Source organism: Lates calcarifer, linkage group LG2 (genome assembly GCF_001640805.2).
Source record: "Lates calcarifer isolate ASB-BC8 linkage group LG2, TLL_Latcal_v3, whole genome shotgun sequence".
Classification (NCBI taxonomy): Eukaryota; Metazoa; Chordata; class Actinopteri; family Centropomidae; genus Lates; species Lates calcarifer.
Genome location: NC_066834.1, coordinates 12,347,964 through 12,363,643, shown reverse-complemented (window position 1 = coordinate 12,363,643; position 15,680 = coordinate 12,347,964). Strand labels below are relative to the sequence as shown.

Sequence of the window (15,680 nt, the reverse complement as noted above, 5' to 3'; positions counted from 1 at the left end):
CCTGGCCTAAAACAGGCTGAACAAGGAGGAGACATTTCTGGAAATGTGACAGAAAAATAGTGGTGGAAAGTTAATAAATACATTTACTTAAAAACACGATTTACTTGTACTTAACAAGAGTATTTCCATTTCATGCTACTTTTTATAACTCCACTAAATTTCAGAGGGAAGTACTATATGTTTAACTTTATTTATAACATTTAGTAGTTTCATACATAAAAACAAAACATTTGATAAGATCATAAAATACAGTATAGTGCGTAGTCAGGGATTAAACCAATAGTTCCCTAATCTTTTTGGCTTGTGATAACCGTTTAAGGCTCAAAGATTTAAAATGATCCAATATTTCACAAAAAAGAGACAAAAGTTCAAAAGATGAGTACAAATTTAGTGGCAAGATGAAGCTTTATTGTATATCCACCTGAGCCAAACTAAAAACTGATGTGAAATATCTACACTGACAAGCTGAGAACATCCCCTAACCTAAACTATTCTGTAAATCCCTGTTCATATGATAGTGGTATACTGCCACCTTTTGGTCTATTTTTTGTTGATTTCTCACTTCAGAGTAGACATGAAATCAAAGTCATTAAGTATAAATCATCAGTGGTTAAATATCAAGTATTTAATCAAAAAAGGGACCCCCTAAAATTGAAAAACCAAATGAAAAGAAAAGACATTTGGCCCAAGCTGTCATAATAATGTTATTAGTTATTACTGTCAGGCAAATTACACATTTTTGTTTTAAGTTCTTGACAAACATGTTTTGTTCTTGGATCATCAAATCCTCTGGCTAATTCTGCACACAAATCAAGTCAAGTCATTACTGAATGTATGAAAAACAGCTTTCACAATTCAGCATGATCCATCACAGCAAACATTTCTCCCTTTAACAAACTCCCTTCATTATCTCTAAATTGCTGTCTTTTTTTTCAGGACTGCATCTGTTATCAAAACAATTCGTTACCTGAATGAATTGAATGCTAAGAGAAGCTAACTCATAACTGTGGCAGGACTTGAAGTCTCTGTAATATTATTGCAGTTACAACAGATCGGGCCTTGGATGTAATCATTATGTGCCGAGAGTTAAAATATCTGAAAGCCGGCTTGCTCCTTCTGTCACTCGTGTCCTGGTTGGGGGAAAAAGAAATGAGGCTCTGGTTATTTGATTACGATCTCAGATTTTTAATAATTCAACCCTATCTTTATTTTCTTCTGCTGTATTTGTTGTGTACATACAAGGGCTGATTGATAAATTTGTGTCCTAAGGTAGAAGGGGATGAGTTAAACAGCTCTCTTTACATGCACAACTCTTTTAGTGATTATTCACAAAGTTTGAAGTTTTAACTTTTGTGGTATTTCTGTTTTGGGTTATTGAAAATTGAAAGTTAGCTCTGTCTGAGAAAATTAACACCACCAGCATGCATGCGTTCATTTGCTGAATATTTATTTGAACTCGTCCAACATCCGCCATACTTACCTGATTGGGCATCGCCAGACTACTACCTCTTCCCCAAGCTAAAGAAGCAGCTATTTTGACAGTGATGATGCTGTCACTGTTGGACCATTGTTAAATCATCTCCCTCTGTTTTAGGCCACAAACTTAACTTATTTCTATGTTAATAGTATAACTTTTTTAAAAGTTTTATATAATAAAGAGTTTAATGTTCACTCACAGCACTGGTAAAGCATGTTGATGCGGGCGATGTCATTAGCGCTCATCTCTGTGGCGTGTCCGAAGGTCAGATCTGGGTCATCTCTGGCGATGATGGTTGGTTGACGGTTTTTGGAGAAGGCGTATCTTGTGGAGGACACAGACACAACATTGGTATATTGAGCCATACACACACAAATACAAGAACACACTGACTCTTTCTTGCAATGTGGTACTGCTGACTGTTAATGACTTGCAGTATAACAACATAATGACTATTGGGGATTTTCGAGAATTTTGCTACATAGCTGGTCCTCTACGCATAATTCAATTCAATTTTTTCAATTCAGTTTTATTTATATAGCTGCCATATCACAACAAAAGTAATCTCAAGGCACTTTTCATATAGAGCAGGTCTAGACCATACTCTTTAAAATAGGTATTTACAGAGAGAGACCCAACAAATCCCACCATGAGCAAGCACTAGGCGACAGTGGCAAGGAAAAACTTCCTTTTAAGAGGCAGAAACCTGTTTCAAGAATACATAACACCTTCCCCTCACAAATGTAAAAAAAAATATCTAAACACATGTCTCACTGAAGTGATTAAAGTCAAGAGGATGTACAAATATTGTAAATGCATGCACCCACACAAACACTCACTTGCTGTAATGCATGACAGAGTTGAAGTCATAGGTAGTACCCAAGTTGTTAGTCATCACCTTCTGGAAGTTTGATTCCTTTCCTGCACAGATGGAGAGGATATTTCAACTTTTACATTTTCACCTGTTCTGTCCTTCAGTAACATTTAAGATTTCCAGCATGGGCTCAAACCTCAGAGTTACAAAGCAGTCTATTGTTGTATCATATGCAGTGCTTCACTCTAAGACAAAGCTGGAACGGCAGTGTTGGTTCATCAGTCGAACACTGGTTCAGACTGTAAAATCTTAACAGGTGAACAGGTTTGAACTGATTGTTTTGAAATTCAGTACATATATTCATGATGCCCAGAGGATGAATCCTGATGAGTTTGGTGACTTTTCATCTTATGCCATCATCAGGTGAAAATTGAAAATGTTATAATATTACCTATACTTTGGTTGGTGGTCCAAAGCCCAAAGATATTTCATTTTATTCTCAGTTATCACAAAGAAAAGCAGCAAATCCTCATATTTGAGAAGCTGTAAGCAGCAAGAGTAGTTGCAGTAGACCAAATATCTATAAAACCATTGACACGTCCATCAGCCTTAGCTGTACTCAGCTTGTTAGCATTGTCACTGTAAGCATGTTAGCATGCTAACTTAGCATTTATCTCAAAGCTCAACTCTACTTAAAGCAACATCATGTAAGTATATATTTACCTTAAAATAACTTCAAAAAATAGCTTCAAAATCAATTTGATGGTTATCTGTATATGAAGACTCAGAGCCCAACAAAAATAATTACCACTTGTGGCTGCAGAGGGCACTATTGCTCAGCAAAGTTACATTTTGTTGCTTTAAATACAGCTTCACAGAGTTACTAACATGGCTGTAGACTCTTAGTCTTGTTATTCTGTCTTCGCTCTAATATTCCTATAAATCTTTGCACTTAAGATACAGCTGAATTGCAAATACATGTAAATGTATACAGAATTTTTTCCTCCTCAGTTTATTGACTATGAAAATCCTCCATTGTTCTCATCATTGTATAACAGATAAAACCCAGACTGTGAAATAAAGGTTTCTGTGGGTGAGCTGACCTGGCTGAATGTTTTGGGTAAGGATAGAGACGTAGTCATCCCTGTCAGAGCGGACCTGTTCATGGTGGAAACCGAGAGCGTGGAGGACCTCATGCTGTATTGTGTTTCTGTACAAACAGCCATTTTTCCTCAGGGAGATAGCCTGTCCTCGGCTCTGACGGCCCAGGCTGGACCAGCACCTGAGACACAGGTGATACACACACACACTCATGCCAATCTCATGCCACTATCAGCAAGACAACATCGTTTGTCATTTCCTTCCAAATCTAATACAAATCACAGCTGCAAAGAGAAAACCATTCTCTGATCTGATACTGCTGTGGTTGAGATTTGTCTTTGTGGCTCAACTCTTGACAGAGAGAGAGAGACTGTCTTTTCATGCCATCATAGGTGTGTTTTCTTACCCAGTTCCAGAGAAGAAGTAGAGGTAATTCCGATGCCACTGGCGCCTCCAGACAAAGCGAATGCAGGTGGACTTGTGGAAGGTCAGTAGGCCTCTGATGATGATGTTGCGCTCTTCTCTGGCTGTGAAGACAAAGCACAAACTCCTTCAAGTATGGTACAGAAACTTTCAGGTACAGTTTTTCCAAGTTGTACTAATTCAGTTCAGAATCTGTCCTTTAATCTCAGATGGTAAACGCAGAGCTCGGTCTGTACAAATAAGTGACACGTGTCAATCATAAATCATTTCCTCACCCTCAGTTTGAACAGTGTTAATGTCATTTCATTAGCTCCTCCTATTCACTAACATCACTCACATCATCACAGTTTTAATTTGATTGTACGATTGAACTTTTTGCAGTAATAAAACTCACTCTTTAAATATATCAAATGTATTTTAAGGAATAAAAGATGGGGCTCAAACTGTGACTTCAGTAGATTCAGCAGAGAAGATTTACATCAGTGGGTGTGAAAACATGTTGAACTGGTAACTATAGCTGTCAGATAAATGTAGTGGAGTAAAAGGGACACGATATGGATTTATACCTCATAATTGTACTTAAGTATAGTACATGAGTAAATGAAGAAACATTGTTGATTTTGTATAATAATCTCTTTTTCACCACAATGGACCATTTGTTTAGTGGAACCAAACAAAGTCCACCTTGACAGGACTGGTTTTTTGTCAGGGGGTCAAACTGAGGTCACTCACTGTAGCTGGAGGAGATAGAGACGGGCACTCGGACGTAGCGTCCAATTTTAGGCCACTTGCATCCTGTGGCTGTGCAGGGGTCTGCATTCCTGTGTAAATTTGGCACAATGTCATCGTAGATCAAGGGCGTTTCTGCAGAACAGACAAACAAACAGTTACTTATATGAAGATTAAAACCAGGAATGGAAAGAAGTTTTACATATTTGACAGACATTCTTATTTCTGATGATTTGATTAATCATTTTGTCTGTAAAATGTGTCCTAACACATTTTAAATCAGTTTACTTTGATATATTTGGGCGAAAAGCAGCAAATTCTCACATTTGACAAGCTGAAACTAGCAAATGGTCTTCATTAGTTACTTTCTGTCAACTGACTTATCATTCAGCTGCATCTCTCACCAGGTCTCATTGTGTTTTAGCCACAAAGGCTGGATCATTTTAAACTTAAATCTTACTTATGTCAGCATTGGCTTTTGCAATGATTTCAGAGGTGTCCAAAGATGTGTCTGAAGGCAAACAGAGAACAGAGGATATCAGAGGGAGCAGCAGTTTAACATGTGAGTCATTCATATTTTTGATGTTAACATCTTGGGAATTCTCCATTATTCAACTCACCTCTTTCATCTCCATCATCAGCCGCACCCTGCAACACAAATGCACAGGATTGCACATATTTAAATTATTTTATAAATTAAAGGATTATAGGCAACAACAATTTTCCTACAACTTAAAGTCTCATAAAATCTTCTCAATTATGTCAAAAAGCATTGTCACCAAGCTCATAACAAGGATTTTTTTTTTCCCTTTGGTCACCTCAAGTTGATATTGTGAACATGCAGAAGAGGGGACATAATCTCAGTGCTGAAAGACTCAAATTTACCGGCTTAATGGCTGTCAATGAGAAGAAGAGGAGGAAGACGAAGGCAGGTGTCATTGCAGTGGGTCCTCTCCAGATAAACTTCAAATCTGTAAATACAGGAGAATGCGGACAGTGTTTCAGTGTGGTAAGAATAGAGAGAACAAGAAGGAGATGAGCAGAGTTTACCTGTTGGACCAGTAGTCTGCTGCTGGATGTTGTAAGTGCTCAGCCCCTTACTCTTTATAAGCAGCTCTCACAGGGTGTGGCTGAGGTTTTAGTCAAGGTGTTGGTCAAATACTTCATGTCAATCTAGTAGAATGTAGAATAACTGAACCAGCAATGACTTTATAAGATCTAATGCATCAGTGATTTCAGCAGCATTTCATTGTGGACATCAGTCAGGGAAAAGCTAAATTTAATCTGCTGGGCAGATTAATTTAAAGGAAGACAACATATTTTATAATCCCTTTACGTGTTTTATATATAAAATGTTAATTTATAGCTGCCAGATGAACGTGTTGGAGTGCAAAGTACAATTTTTCATTTTGAATTTGTCAAAAAATAGAATCTAAATCTTAAATGTTAACATGTGTCTAGATGGCAAAGCCTGTGTTCTTCTCAGGGCTGAGGCTATTTTTACATAAAGACACAACTCTGTTTTCACCAGGTTAGAGCACAACGTCCTTTATTAGTCAACACTTGTTAAGTCAGTTGCCTGTGGACAGAAGAATACCTGTGAGTGGATGAGTGATTTTCCAGTGACAATTTAACAAATGGCTTATTGTTCACTTTGACGTCAAGAGAGGCAGGGTTTAAACCAGGAAATATTCTCTTGTTTTTAAAAAGCTTCCACTGAAAAGGCAAAAATTCAGTGAAAGAAATGCGAAATACAATGACAATTTTGCAAAACTACCAAATTGATGCAAAAACTTTAATGCAGTACTTTTACACCACAAGCTTTGTTTATTCATACACATCTACAACAAGTATTTTCATTATTGATTTATCTGCCAATAATCATTTCAATTAATGGTTCAGTCCATGATATAAAACCGGAGAACAGTGAGAAATCCTTGTTATAATTTCCCACAGACCAGGGTAGTTCCAAAACCACAACAAAACAAAGATATTTAGTTTTCTATATAATGATATTGCAAGTATTTTACTGATTCATTGTTTTATCAATAAAATGTCAGATAATGTGAAAAGTGATGTAGTCAAATAGTTTATTGTTTTCGACAACAGTCCAAAGCCCAAAGTTGTTCAGTTTACTCTCAAATATCATGAAGAAAAGCAGCAAATCTTCATGTATGAGAAGCTGGAACCAACAAATAGTTGTTTTTTGTGCTTGAAAAAATGACTGAAACACATATAATAAAACTGTATTGATTTATTGAAACAAAATGACAAGAAGAGAAGAGAACACATACTAAAAATGTACCAAATACAGAGCAATGAAAGTTGACTTTTGAAGAGAGCATTGGTGATTTATATGGATATGATGAAATCAATCAGTTACAAGTTTTTGTTTAAACATTCAGTGGTCAGGTATGTCGGACAGTAAACAATGAGGAAGTGAAGCAAATGTCAATGAAACTCAAAGGTTAAACATCAGCAACACCAGCAAACAAAACTTCTCCAAACTTGTTCATGAGGAACTACATTCTTCTGTGTTATATAAGTTCAACACACAGAAGAAGTATTCAGGTTTAGTCCTTTTGACAGAAATATGTAGGAGCAGTAACTGTTAGTACAAGACAGTCATCACTCATGTTGGTTTTGTTATTACATGAACATAAACACAAAGTCTTTCAGTCTCGGGGTGCAGATGATCTTTAAAATGACATTTACAGAGAGCTCAACTTTCATAATATGAACTGAACTAAGATCGATCTTTAAGTCACTCAGGAATGTGGCGTGGCTGCATGTTGTGGTTGGATGCATACGTGTGACATATACTATAGATGCTCAGTTGTTCAGACTTGAAAAGGCTACAGCCTATGTAACACACACATACAGTATTAACACTAACTTATGGAAAACATCTATATTTAAACTAGAACTTAACTTTCATATTTTAATATGTTCTTGTAGAGGCAACTGTTTTATATGAAACATGATCAAGTGGTAGAGATTTGTACCTTACAAAATTGTGGATGCAGAATATGCAGTATATAGAAGAGTGCACACAGGTGGAGTTAATATAGAAGCATGTTAGATATTTACTGAACAGAACTGCAAATGTATGAATAACTGGAAAAATGGGAACAGACAATACTGTTTACGTAAGGTAAGTGCTCACTGCTATCACACGAGCATCATAGTCAATATAGCAATAATTTTAAATTAAATATGCTAACAGTTTGCCCATCCACAAAACAGCATAAACTAAACTTCTGCTTTATAGTCATATTTTAATTTCTTATGACCATCTCAGGTCTGTTAAACTCAGTCTGTGTTGAGTAGAGGTGGAAATCATGAATCACTTTTATGTTTAGATGCACTTCAATACATACAACAGTGAGTAGACGGATTGCTGTTTACACAGGCCGACATTTAGCACTGTATCAGGATATCTTCAGTTCAGTAGTACATTCAGTGTGTTGCTAGTCTAAGCTGTTATGTTCAGGTCAGTGCAAAACTAGGGTATATAACCGCTATACATATAATACAGTGATTTTGTTTTGGCTCAGTGTCCCACACACACACTTTGGAAACCACTCTTCTAAACAACATTCATTCTTCATTTGGTGACAGATAAACTGAGGATGCCAACAATCTAGAGTCAGTCCCAAACTCGAGCATTCGTCCGAACCCAAACACAGGATAAAGGGGTTCGGTGAATGTGCAGTGGAAGGTGTAGAGGTGGGTCAGTTTGAGTGACGAGACTATGGAGGGGAGACAGTAGAAGGACACAGTGCCAGCAGACCAGTCCAGATACACTGCTACCCTCTTGGAGTCAGTGGGTGGGGGTGTATCAATGTCTGTTGGTGTGTTGTTGTGCCAGGCAGTGAAACCCTGAGCGGTGCAGAGCAGACTCCAGGACTGATCGTTCCATCCAATGCAGCAGTCATCACTGTCTCCTTGTCTCTTGATCCCTCTGTATGTCACTCCAATACTAACCCTTCCTTTCCACTGTACCTCCCAGTAATGGCGTCCAGTCAGGCCTTCGCTACACAGCAGCTGTTTCCAGCTGTCAAATCTCTCTGGATGATCAGGATATGGCTGCTTCTCCTTCACCACCATCACTCCTCTGTTGTCTTCAGAAAGTAAGAGGTTTTTGTTTGCTGTGTTTGAGTCCAGTGTAAACTCACAGAAATCTGATGGAGGAGAAAGGACACAGATGGATTTTGTGTGACTGATTATTCTATTACACACAAGCTACAATAACCAGATATTTCCCTATGGTGGCACAGATACCACTGTTTGTCCCACCTCTGTCTGACACAGACCAGACCACCAATAACTCCCAGAGCAAGGAGATATTAAGCTAAAACTCTGCATAATGATAGTCTCATTCTCACACAGAAATAGAATGCATCCATGTAACGCTGACAGCATCACAACTGCACTGAAAACACATGAATCTATTGAAAACATAAAATACTGACTGCACCACATGGTGAGAAATCAAGCCTATGTAGCGCAGTTAGGTAGCTCCACCTGTATCCATAAACTTCTAGATAGATGTCTTGTATTTACCTAAAATCAGAGCCCAGCCAGCAGTTTCCTCCCTGTTCCCAGTCCTAATGCTAAGCTAGGCTAACTCTCTCCTAGCTGTAGCCTCATCTCTATGCATTACTCTCCACCATTAGAGAATGGTGACAATCTTCTCATCTAATTTTTGGCAAGAATGTGAAAAACCATATTTTCCAGAACACTGAACAATTCCTAAAGGCATAACCAGTGTTTTGTTTATAGATGAGGATCTAGTAAACAATAAGATCAGTGACAGGAGAGAAGTTTAACTTACACCTAAGAGGTGATGATTTCAGTCTGCACTTTCCACAGTGATCAATCCTGTGGAAGAGGTAGAGAAGACAGAGTAGAGTGAGTTACACATAAACACATATATGCTGTGTAATATATTTGTACTATTAAAATAATAGTATACTTGAGAGTTTCCAGTTTCCAGCGTGAATCCTTTTGTCCAGACAGCAGTTTCACTCCTGAAATTCCAGGGTGATTAAAGCTCAGGTCCAGCTCTCTCAGATGTGAGGGGTTGGACTCCAGAGCCAAAGCCAGAAAATCACCACCTTTCTCTGTGATCTGACAACCTGACAACCTGCAAACACATACACAGTGATTCATGTTAGATTTACACCTTCATTAATCAATCATTGTAAACATCATCTTAAGGCTCAACATTTTGAGATATATAATACTGACCTGAGACGCTCCAGCCTGCAGTGTGAATTCTTAAGTCCAGATGAGAGCAGCATTAATCCTGTATCCTGCAGGTCATTGTTGCTCATGTCCAGTTCTCTCAGATTGGAGTTCTTGGACGTTAAAACTGAGACCAGAGCTTCACAGCTTCTCCATGTGAGGTTACAGCCACTCAGCCTAAAGAAGAAGTGTTTAAATGTGAAAAGTTTCCTTGATTTCTGTCACAGAAATGATCATATTTAACACATTTTATGCTTTCATGTATCTGTACACCTACAGAGATGTCTTGGATGCTTTGACCACTGGCAGCAACCTCAGAAGACCCTCCTCCGAAGCTGAGAATTTCTTCAGGTCAAACACATCTACATCTTTTTGTGCTGACAGCAAGATGAAGACGAGCGCTGACCACTGAGAAGGAGAGAGTTTGACTTCAGAGACACTTCCTGACCTCAGGTACTCTTGGATCTCCTCCACCAGAGAATGGTCATTCAGCTCATTCAGACAGTGAAACAGATTGATGCTTCTCTCTGGAGAGGGACTGTCTCTGATCTTCCCCTTGATGTACTGCACTAGCTTTTCTTTGACCTGTAGTTTGCTTTCTGTCTTTTTTAGCAGGCCTCGTAAGAGTGACTGATTGGTTTCAAGTGTAAGGCCCAGGAAGAAGCGTACAAACAAGTCCAGGTGTCCATTTGGACTCTGTAAAGCCTTGTCCACTGCAGTGTAGAAGAGGTATTTCACTATCGAGTCACGATGTAATGGCAACTTCCTTTTTCTCAGTAGATCGACACCGGTGTTCATGAATATCACAAAGACATGGAGTGCTGCCAGAAACTCTTGAATGCTCAGATGGACAAAGGAAAACACCCTTTCCTGGTTGAACCCATGTCCTTCTTTGGAGATTTCTGTGAATAGTCCTGAGTTGACTGAGGCAGCTTTTATGTCAATGCCGTACTCTTTCAGGTCACCTTCATAGAAGATCAGGTTTCCTTTCTCCAGCTGCTCAAAAGCCAATTTTCCCAGAGCGAGAATGGTTTTCTTGGTCTCTGAGTTCCAGATTGGATCTGTTTCGGCTCTTCTGTGATACTTTACATTCCCCTGTTTGGTCTGAACCAACAGATAGTGGATGTACATCTCAGTCAGGGTGCTGGGCAGCTCTGCTTTCTCTCTGCTTTTCTGCACATGATCCAGAACTGTAGCAGTGATCCAGCAGAAGACTGGGATCTGGCACATGATGTGGAGGCTTCGTGCTTTCTCAATGTAGGAGATGATTCTGCTGGACTGCTCCTCATCTCTGTACCTCTTCTTGAAGTACTCCTCCTTCTGTGTGTCATTGAACCCTCTGACCTCTGTCACCATGTCGACACACTCAGGAGGGATCTGACTGGCTGCTGCAGGTCGTGTGGTTATCCAGAGGCGAGCAGAAGGAAGCAGTTTCCCCTTGATGAGGTTTGTCAGCAGCACGTCTACTGAGGCGGACTCCAGAAACATCAGTTAGGATCTCAGTGTTGTTGAAGTCCAGAGGAAGTCGACACTCGTCCAGTCCATCAAAGATGAACACAACCTGGAACTCTTCAAACCTGCAGATTCCTGCTTCTTTGGTTTCAGTAAAGAAGTGATGAACAAGTTCCACTAAGCTTAAGTTTTTGTCTTTCAGGAAATTCAGCTCTCTGAAAGCAAATGGGAAGACAAACTGTATATTGTGGTTGGCTTTGTCTTCAGCCCAGTCCAGGGTGAATTTCTGTGTTAGGACTGTTTTCCCAATGCCAGCAACTCCCTTTGTCACCAGTGTTCTCACTGGCTCACGTCTTTCAGGTAAAGGTCTAAATATATCCTCACATCTGATGGTTGTTTCTGAACTTGCTGCTTTCCAGGATGTTGCCTCAATCTGTCTGACCTCATGTTGAATACTGACTTCTTTACACTCTCCCTCTGTGATGTAGAGCTCTGTGTAGCTCTGATTCAGAAAGGCTGGGTTTCCTGCCTTGGCAATCCCCTCAAAGATGCACTTGAACTGCTCCTTCATGTTAGACTTAAGTTTACGTTGGCAAATTGCAGCAAGAGTTTCTGAGGAAACAAAAAATAACAGCAGTCAATCAAATATGAGAACACCTTTTGACAAACACACATTTCTCGAAGCTCCAGATCCTTTATTTACTACCTTTATTGCCTTAATCTGAAAAATGTTAAATGACCAGTGTATAAGTTTTACAGGATCTATTGGCAGTCACTCAGGTCATAGTTATCAGAGAATCAAGGGCAACTGGTATGAGTCTGTGTTGTCGGCATCTGAGGTTGAATCATAGGAGGTTTTTGTAGTTTTTCCTGGCATTCCTCTCATATACATGTACTATTTTGTGGGTGTTCATGTCAAAATGCTTAGCAAGACATCTGTGGAGATCCTCAGTCATCCAAATCATGGTAATCTAAGAAGCTGAATCAAGTGCAACTGGACTATAGATAAATTTCATCTCTCATCCAAGAAGCTTCCTCAGTTTTTAATACTCAGTAGTCATAGTGTTTTTATCAGCTTACGATAGGTTTTTTATATCTACATATAAAGGATATATCCCACAGTCAAGGAAAGGGTGAGTCAAGGGGTATTCAGTTGGTTGCAATCTGCAACCTTAACACTAGATGTCACTATACACTGGTCCTTTAATGAAAACAAGTCAGGATTTTAATCCCACATTAACAACTTCATATTTTGAACAAATTATTCAGAACCCGGGCTAACACAGATGTATCTGGAGTATAATCCAGAGGTGATATGTAATTCTCAAAAGCATCTTACTACTCTGCAGAAAGTCAGCCAGATGCCCCTGCTTCATTCTCCTTAGGAAGTTCAGTGTAATCTGGAGAAATGCATCACTGTTGCTCTTCCTCTGCCCTTCGTCTTCTTCATCATCTTCTCTGAGCTTCTCCAAGCCTTCTTGATCTTCTGGATTCACAAGTCTCTTGAATTTCCACAACTCGTTTCTCACAAAATCAACAATGTTCTCTTCGAGCAGCTAGAAGAGGACCGCATGTCATTCAAAAATTTCTTACAGTGAATATAGAAATAAAGATCAATTGCTTCTGCCTAAGCTGAAAGCTGACTCCTCTAAAAAATGAAACATGAAAATCTCTATGGACATCTTCCTCAAGACACATTTTAATTATTTTTTCTGAATTATAGCAAATTTAAATTCTGTTCAAAATTCATTTTCCACTTAATGCAACTTTGTTAACAATATTGTGTTTGTTTGGTCCAATGGCAGTACTAGACTACTCTGTGTCTGTTCACCTGTACAGACTCTTGCGTGTTGACATCAATCAAAGGGATGTCAAATGAGTTACAATGTGAAAAGCTTGGGAAAACATCTGTGAGTTGCTCTTTATTGAATGTGAGGAAGTTAACAAGACATGCATACTCCAGTCTAACTGGTTTGTCCTCATTGTTTAAGATGCTTTCAGAGAGTGACACTGCAGACAGCACCACTGCAGCTGGCAACAATGGTGTTATCAACACAACCTTTCATCCAGAGCATGTATGGTAAATGACTGGCACAACACACAAGGTGTGAGCAAACAGGTTTGAATGTGAGGGACTTTCTAAACTAATGAAGGCTTTGAGTGAATACAGCAAAAATGTTTTCAAGTACAGCTGCCTTTGAATTTGTACAATGTTGATTTGATTTTGAAAGTGTTTAAAATCAGTGAGAAATCACAGTATTGATTTTTCTTAATGCCTGTACAAATTTGGAGCATAAGAAGGTCAGTTTCAGTGAAGACTAAACGTTTAAACCATATAAACTAATAAGTTATACATTTACATACCATAAAAATGGAGTCCAGGTTTGTTTGGTGCTTCTTCTGATAGCCAGGCCGATGACTGAGAACTTCTGACCTCTCTCGGTGAGCTCTGTAGACCCAGAAAACACACGGGCATTTCACACAGAAACAAACATTCTTACTTATATCTCACTCACTGAGATAATGCATTCCCTAGCCCCTTTCCCTAACCTGAACCATCACAACTACATACCTTAACCCAAACCTTATTCTAACCTGAAACCTAAAGTCTTGACCCTGAAGCAGCCCATTCAAAGTTTGTCAGAAAGTGAGGACCAGCCAGAATGCCCTCACTCCCATGGTCTAAAAGTCAAACTGGTACTCACTTAAACTTCTCCTCATGAAGGAGTACATGGCCAGTAAGAGCTCTCGACTCATAACCCTACAATAACTGCTTTAACTGCCTGTATTTGTTGAATATTAAGTGTGAAGAATATCACTCAGGCATTTTATGGTCAAAGGGTGATGTTAGGCTAAACCTTCGGTTTGTTTTGTAAATGTTAGTTTATAAATTCCTTTCACTTCCAAGAATAGCCTAACTTACAGTGAATAAACTTGTTTATTTACAGTATGTATCATACATCTGCTACCTGCATTCCCAGCAACAATCACATGTGTAATGGATGACTGGCATTTCTTTTCCAAGCAGTACATTTCCTGGTAATCACATTTCCATGAAGTCATCTGAGTTATTTAGAAAATACTTCCTGCAATGAATGACTCAAACTACATTAAATGTCAGGCTTCTGACTTCAGCTCAGCCTTTAGTTGTTATGTTTTGAATTCTTACTTTTGCTCAACAGAGTGACATCCATCCTTGAAATTCCAAGGCTCATCCTTAGACCAGTTACTCTTCATCGACACACAGCTGGGTACAGATGAGTCTGGTCTCTCCTGCTCTGCTTGGCTTCAACACAACACCAACATTCAACATTCACATTCCCGGTCATAAACTGAACTTAAAGATATCCCCTCCAGAAAAATACAAACCTGATTTAAATAAGAAGTTGTGTTTGATGTTTTTGCTATAAAAAATTCTATTAAGTAGTTAAAACTTAGATTAAAACTAAAGAATAACTATGGTATTTTTGAAACTGCCTTTCAGTGCTGTAAGAAGTATTCAGATCCTTTACATCAACAAAAGTACCACACAATAATACAAACTAACTGATGCGCCTGGTATTGATATATATCAATATTTCAAGTTTAAAAGATTTTTTTTCTTTAATAAAAAAGTCTATTATTGTAGGAATCCTACTCATAATGTTGTCAGACACGTATAATAACAATATCAGGTACACTGTTCTTGCAGGGACCGGGTACACTGTTGTTGGAGCAATTATTATAGAAAGATTTTTATCCTTATCAATCATTTACACCCAAATTCATGTAAAAAAAAAAAAAAAAAGGCCCAGGTTAAAAATCCCTGACTTATCCTTTGAGCCAACACCATAAACTTTGAACTGCTAAACAAACACTTTGATGTGGACAAATGCCCTTTGGATTACATTGCAGCAGCTGTTCACAGGTTCAGAAATACTACAGTTATCCATTTAATAAAAATTCTTACACTTGCTGAGTAAACTGGCCTCCATTGTTGAACTCAATAGGATCTTTCTTAGACTTGTCACTCTTCAGGGACACACAGCTGGGTTCAGGTGATTCTGGTCTCTCCTGCTTCACTTGGCTTCAACACAACATATACAGATTAAGATGTTTTCAGAGCTGATCAGGGGAACAGCTATGTATTGTCAGTGATATCTTTATCTTACCTATTAGCTGTGGTCTGGCTGTCGTATCGTTCATTCAGAGCTGCTTTAAGAGCAGAGACCTCATCCTCTCCCTCCTCAGACACATTCATAGTGCTGTGTGCACCTTTACAGAAACAAGCAGCACTGATAAATAAAGAGGGAATGAATGTCAAACAGCCAAGTTCACCAGACAAATCATTTGTATGTTAGGTTTCTTCTTTCTCACATCCAGATCTACTTTAAAAAGCCACTGTAGAAAAACAGTAATACAGACAACACTCCGCGCTCCTCGTCCATCCCTGAG

The 15,680-nt window shown here is 38.7% G+C and overlaps 2 protein-coding genes across 2 annotated transcripts; both read right to left on the bottom strand.

Annotated features, from left to right (window-relative positions):
- Window positions 1-237: 237 nt before the first annotated feature.
- On the bottom strand, window positions 238-5,635 carry LOC108894138 (high choriolytic enzyme 2). The gene is made up of 10 exons (XM_051073276.1): window positions 5,595-5,635; window positions 5,430-5,515; window positions 5,165-5,192; window positions 5,005-5,055; window positions 4,548-4,679; window positions 3,799-3,919; window positions 3,395-3,573; window positions 2,317-2,398; window positions 1,677-1,801; window positions 238-1,130 (listed from the first exon to the last, which is right to left on the bottom strand). Coding segments are annotated over exons 2-10 (774 nt in total). The 5' UTR covers window positions 5,484-5,515; window positions 5,595-5,635; the 3' UTR covers window positions 238-1,128.
- Window positions 5,636-6,778: 1,143 nt separating this feature from the next.
- LOC108894324 (NLR family CARD domain-containing protein 3-like) lies at window positions 6,779-15,680 on the bottom strand. The gene is given in 12 exon segments (XM_051075485.1): window positions 6,779-8,728; window positions 9,382-9,428; window positions 9,523-9,693; window positions 9,798-9,971; window positions 10,072-11,276; window positions 11,278-11,858; window positions 12,586-12,802; window positions 13,611-13,695; window positions 14,416-14,532; window positions 15,196-15,312; window positions 15,398-15,520; window positions 15,651-15,680. Coding segments are annotated over 12 exon segments (3,444 nt in total). The 5' UTR covers window positions 15,674-15,680; the 3' UTR covers window positions 6,779-8,144.

Excerpts from the sequence above, each read along its gene's own strand:
- LOC108894138 (XM_051073276.1), bottom strand. The coding sequence starts at position 5,483 with ATGACACCTGCCTTCGTCTTCCTCCTCTTCTTCTCATTGACAGCCATT. Across the intron at positions 3,574-3,798 it reads TACTTCTTCTCTGGAACTGG|GTGCTGGTCCAGCCTGGGCC; the intron begins GTAAGAAAACAC and ends CCTGTGTCTCAG. Across the intron at positions 2,399-3,394 it reads TACCCAAAACATTCAGCCAG|GAAAGGAATCAAACTTCCAG; the intron begins GTCAGCTCACCC and ends CCATCTGTGCAG.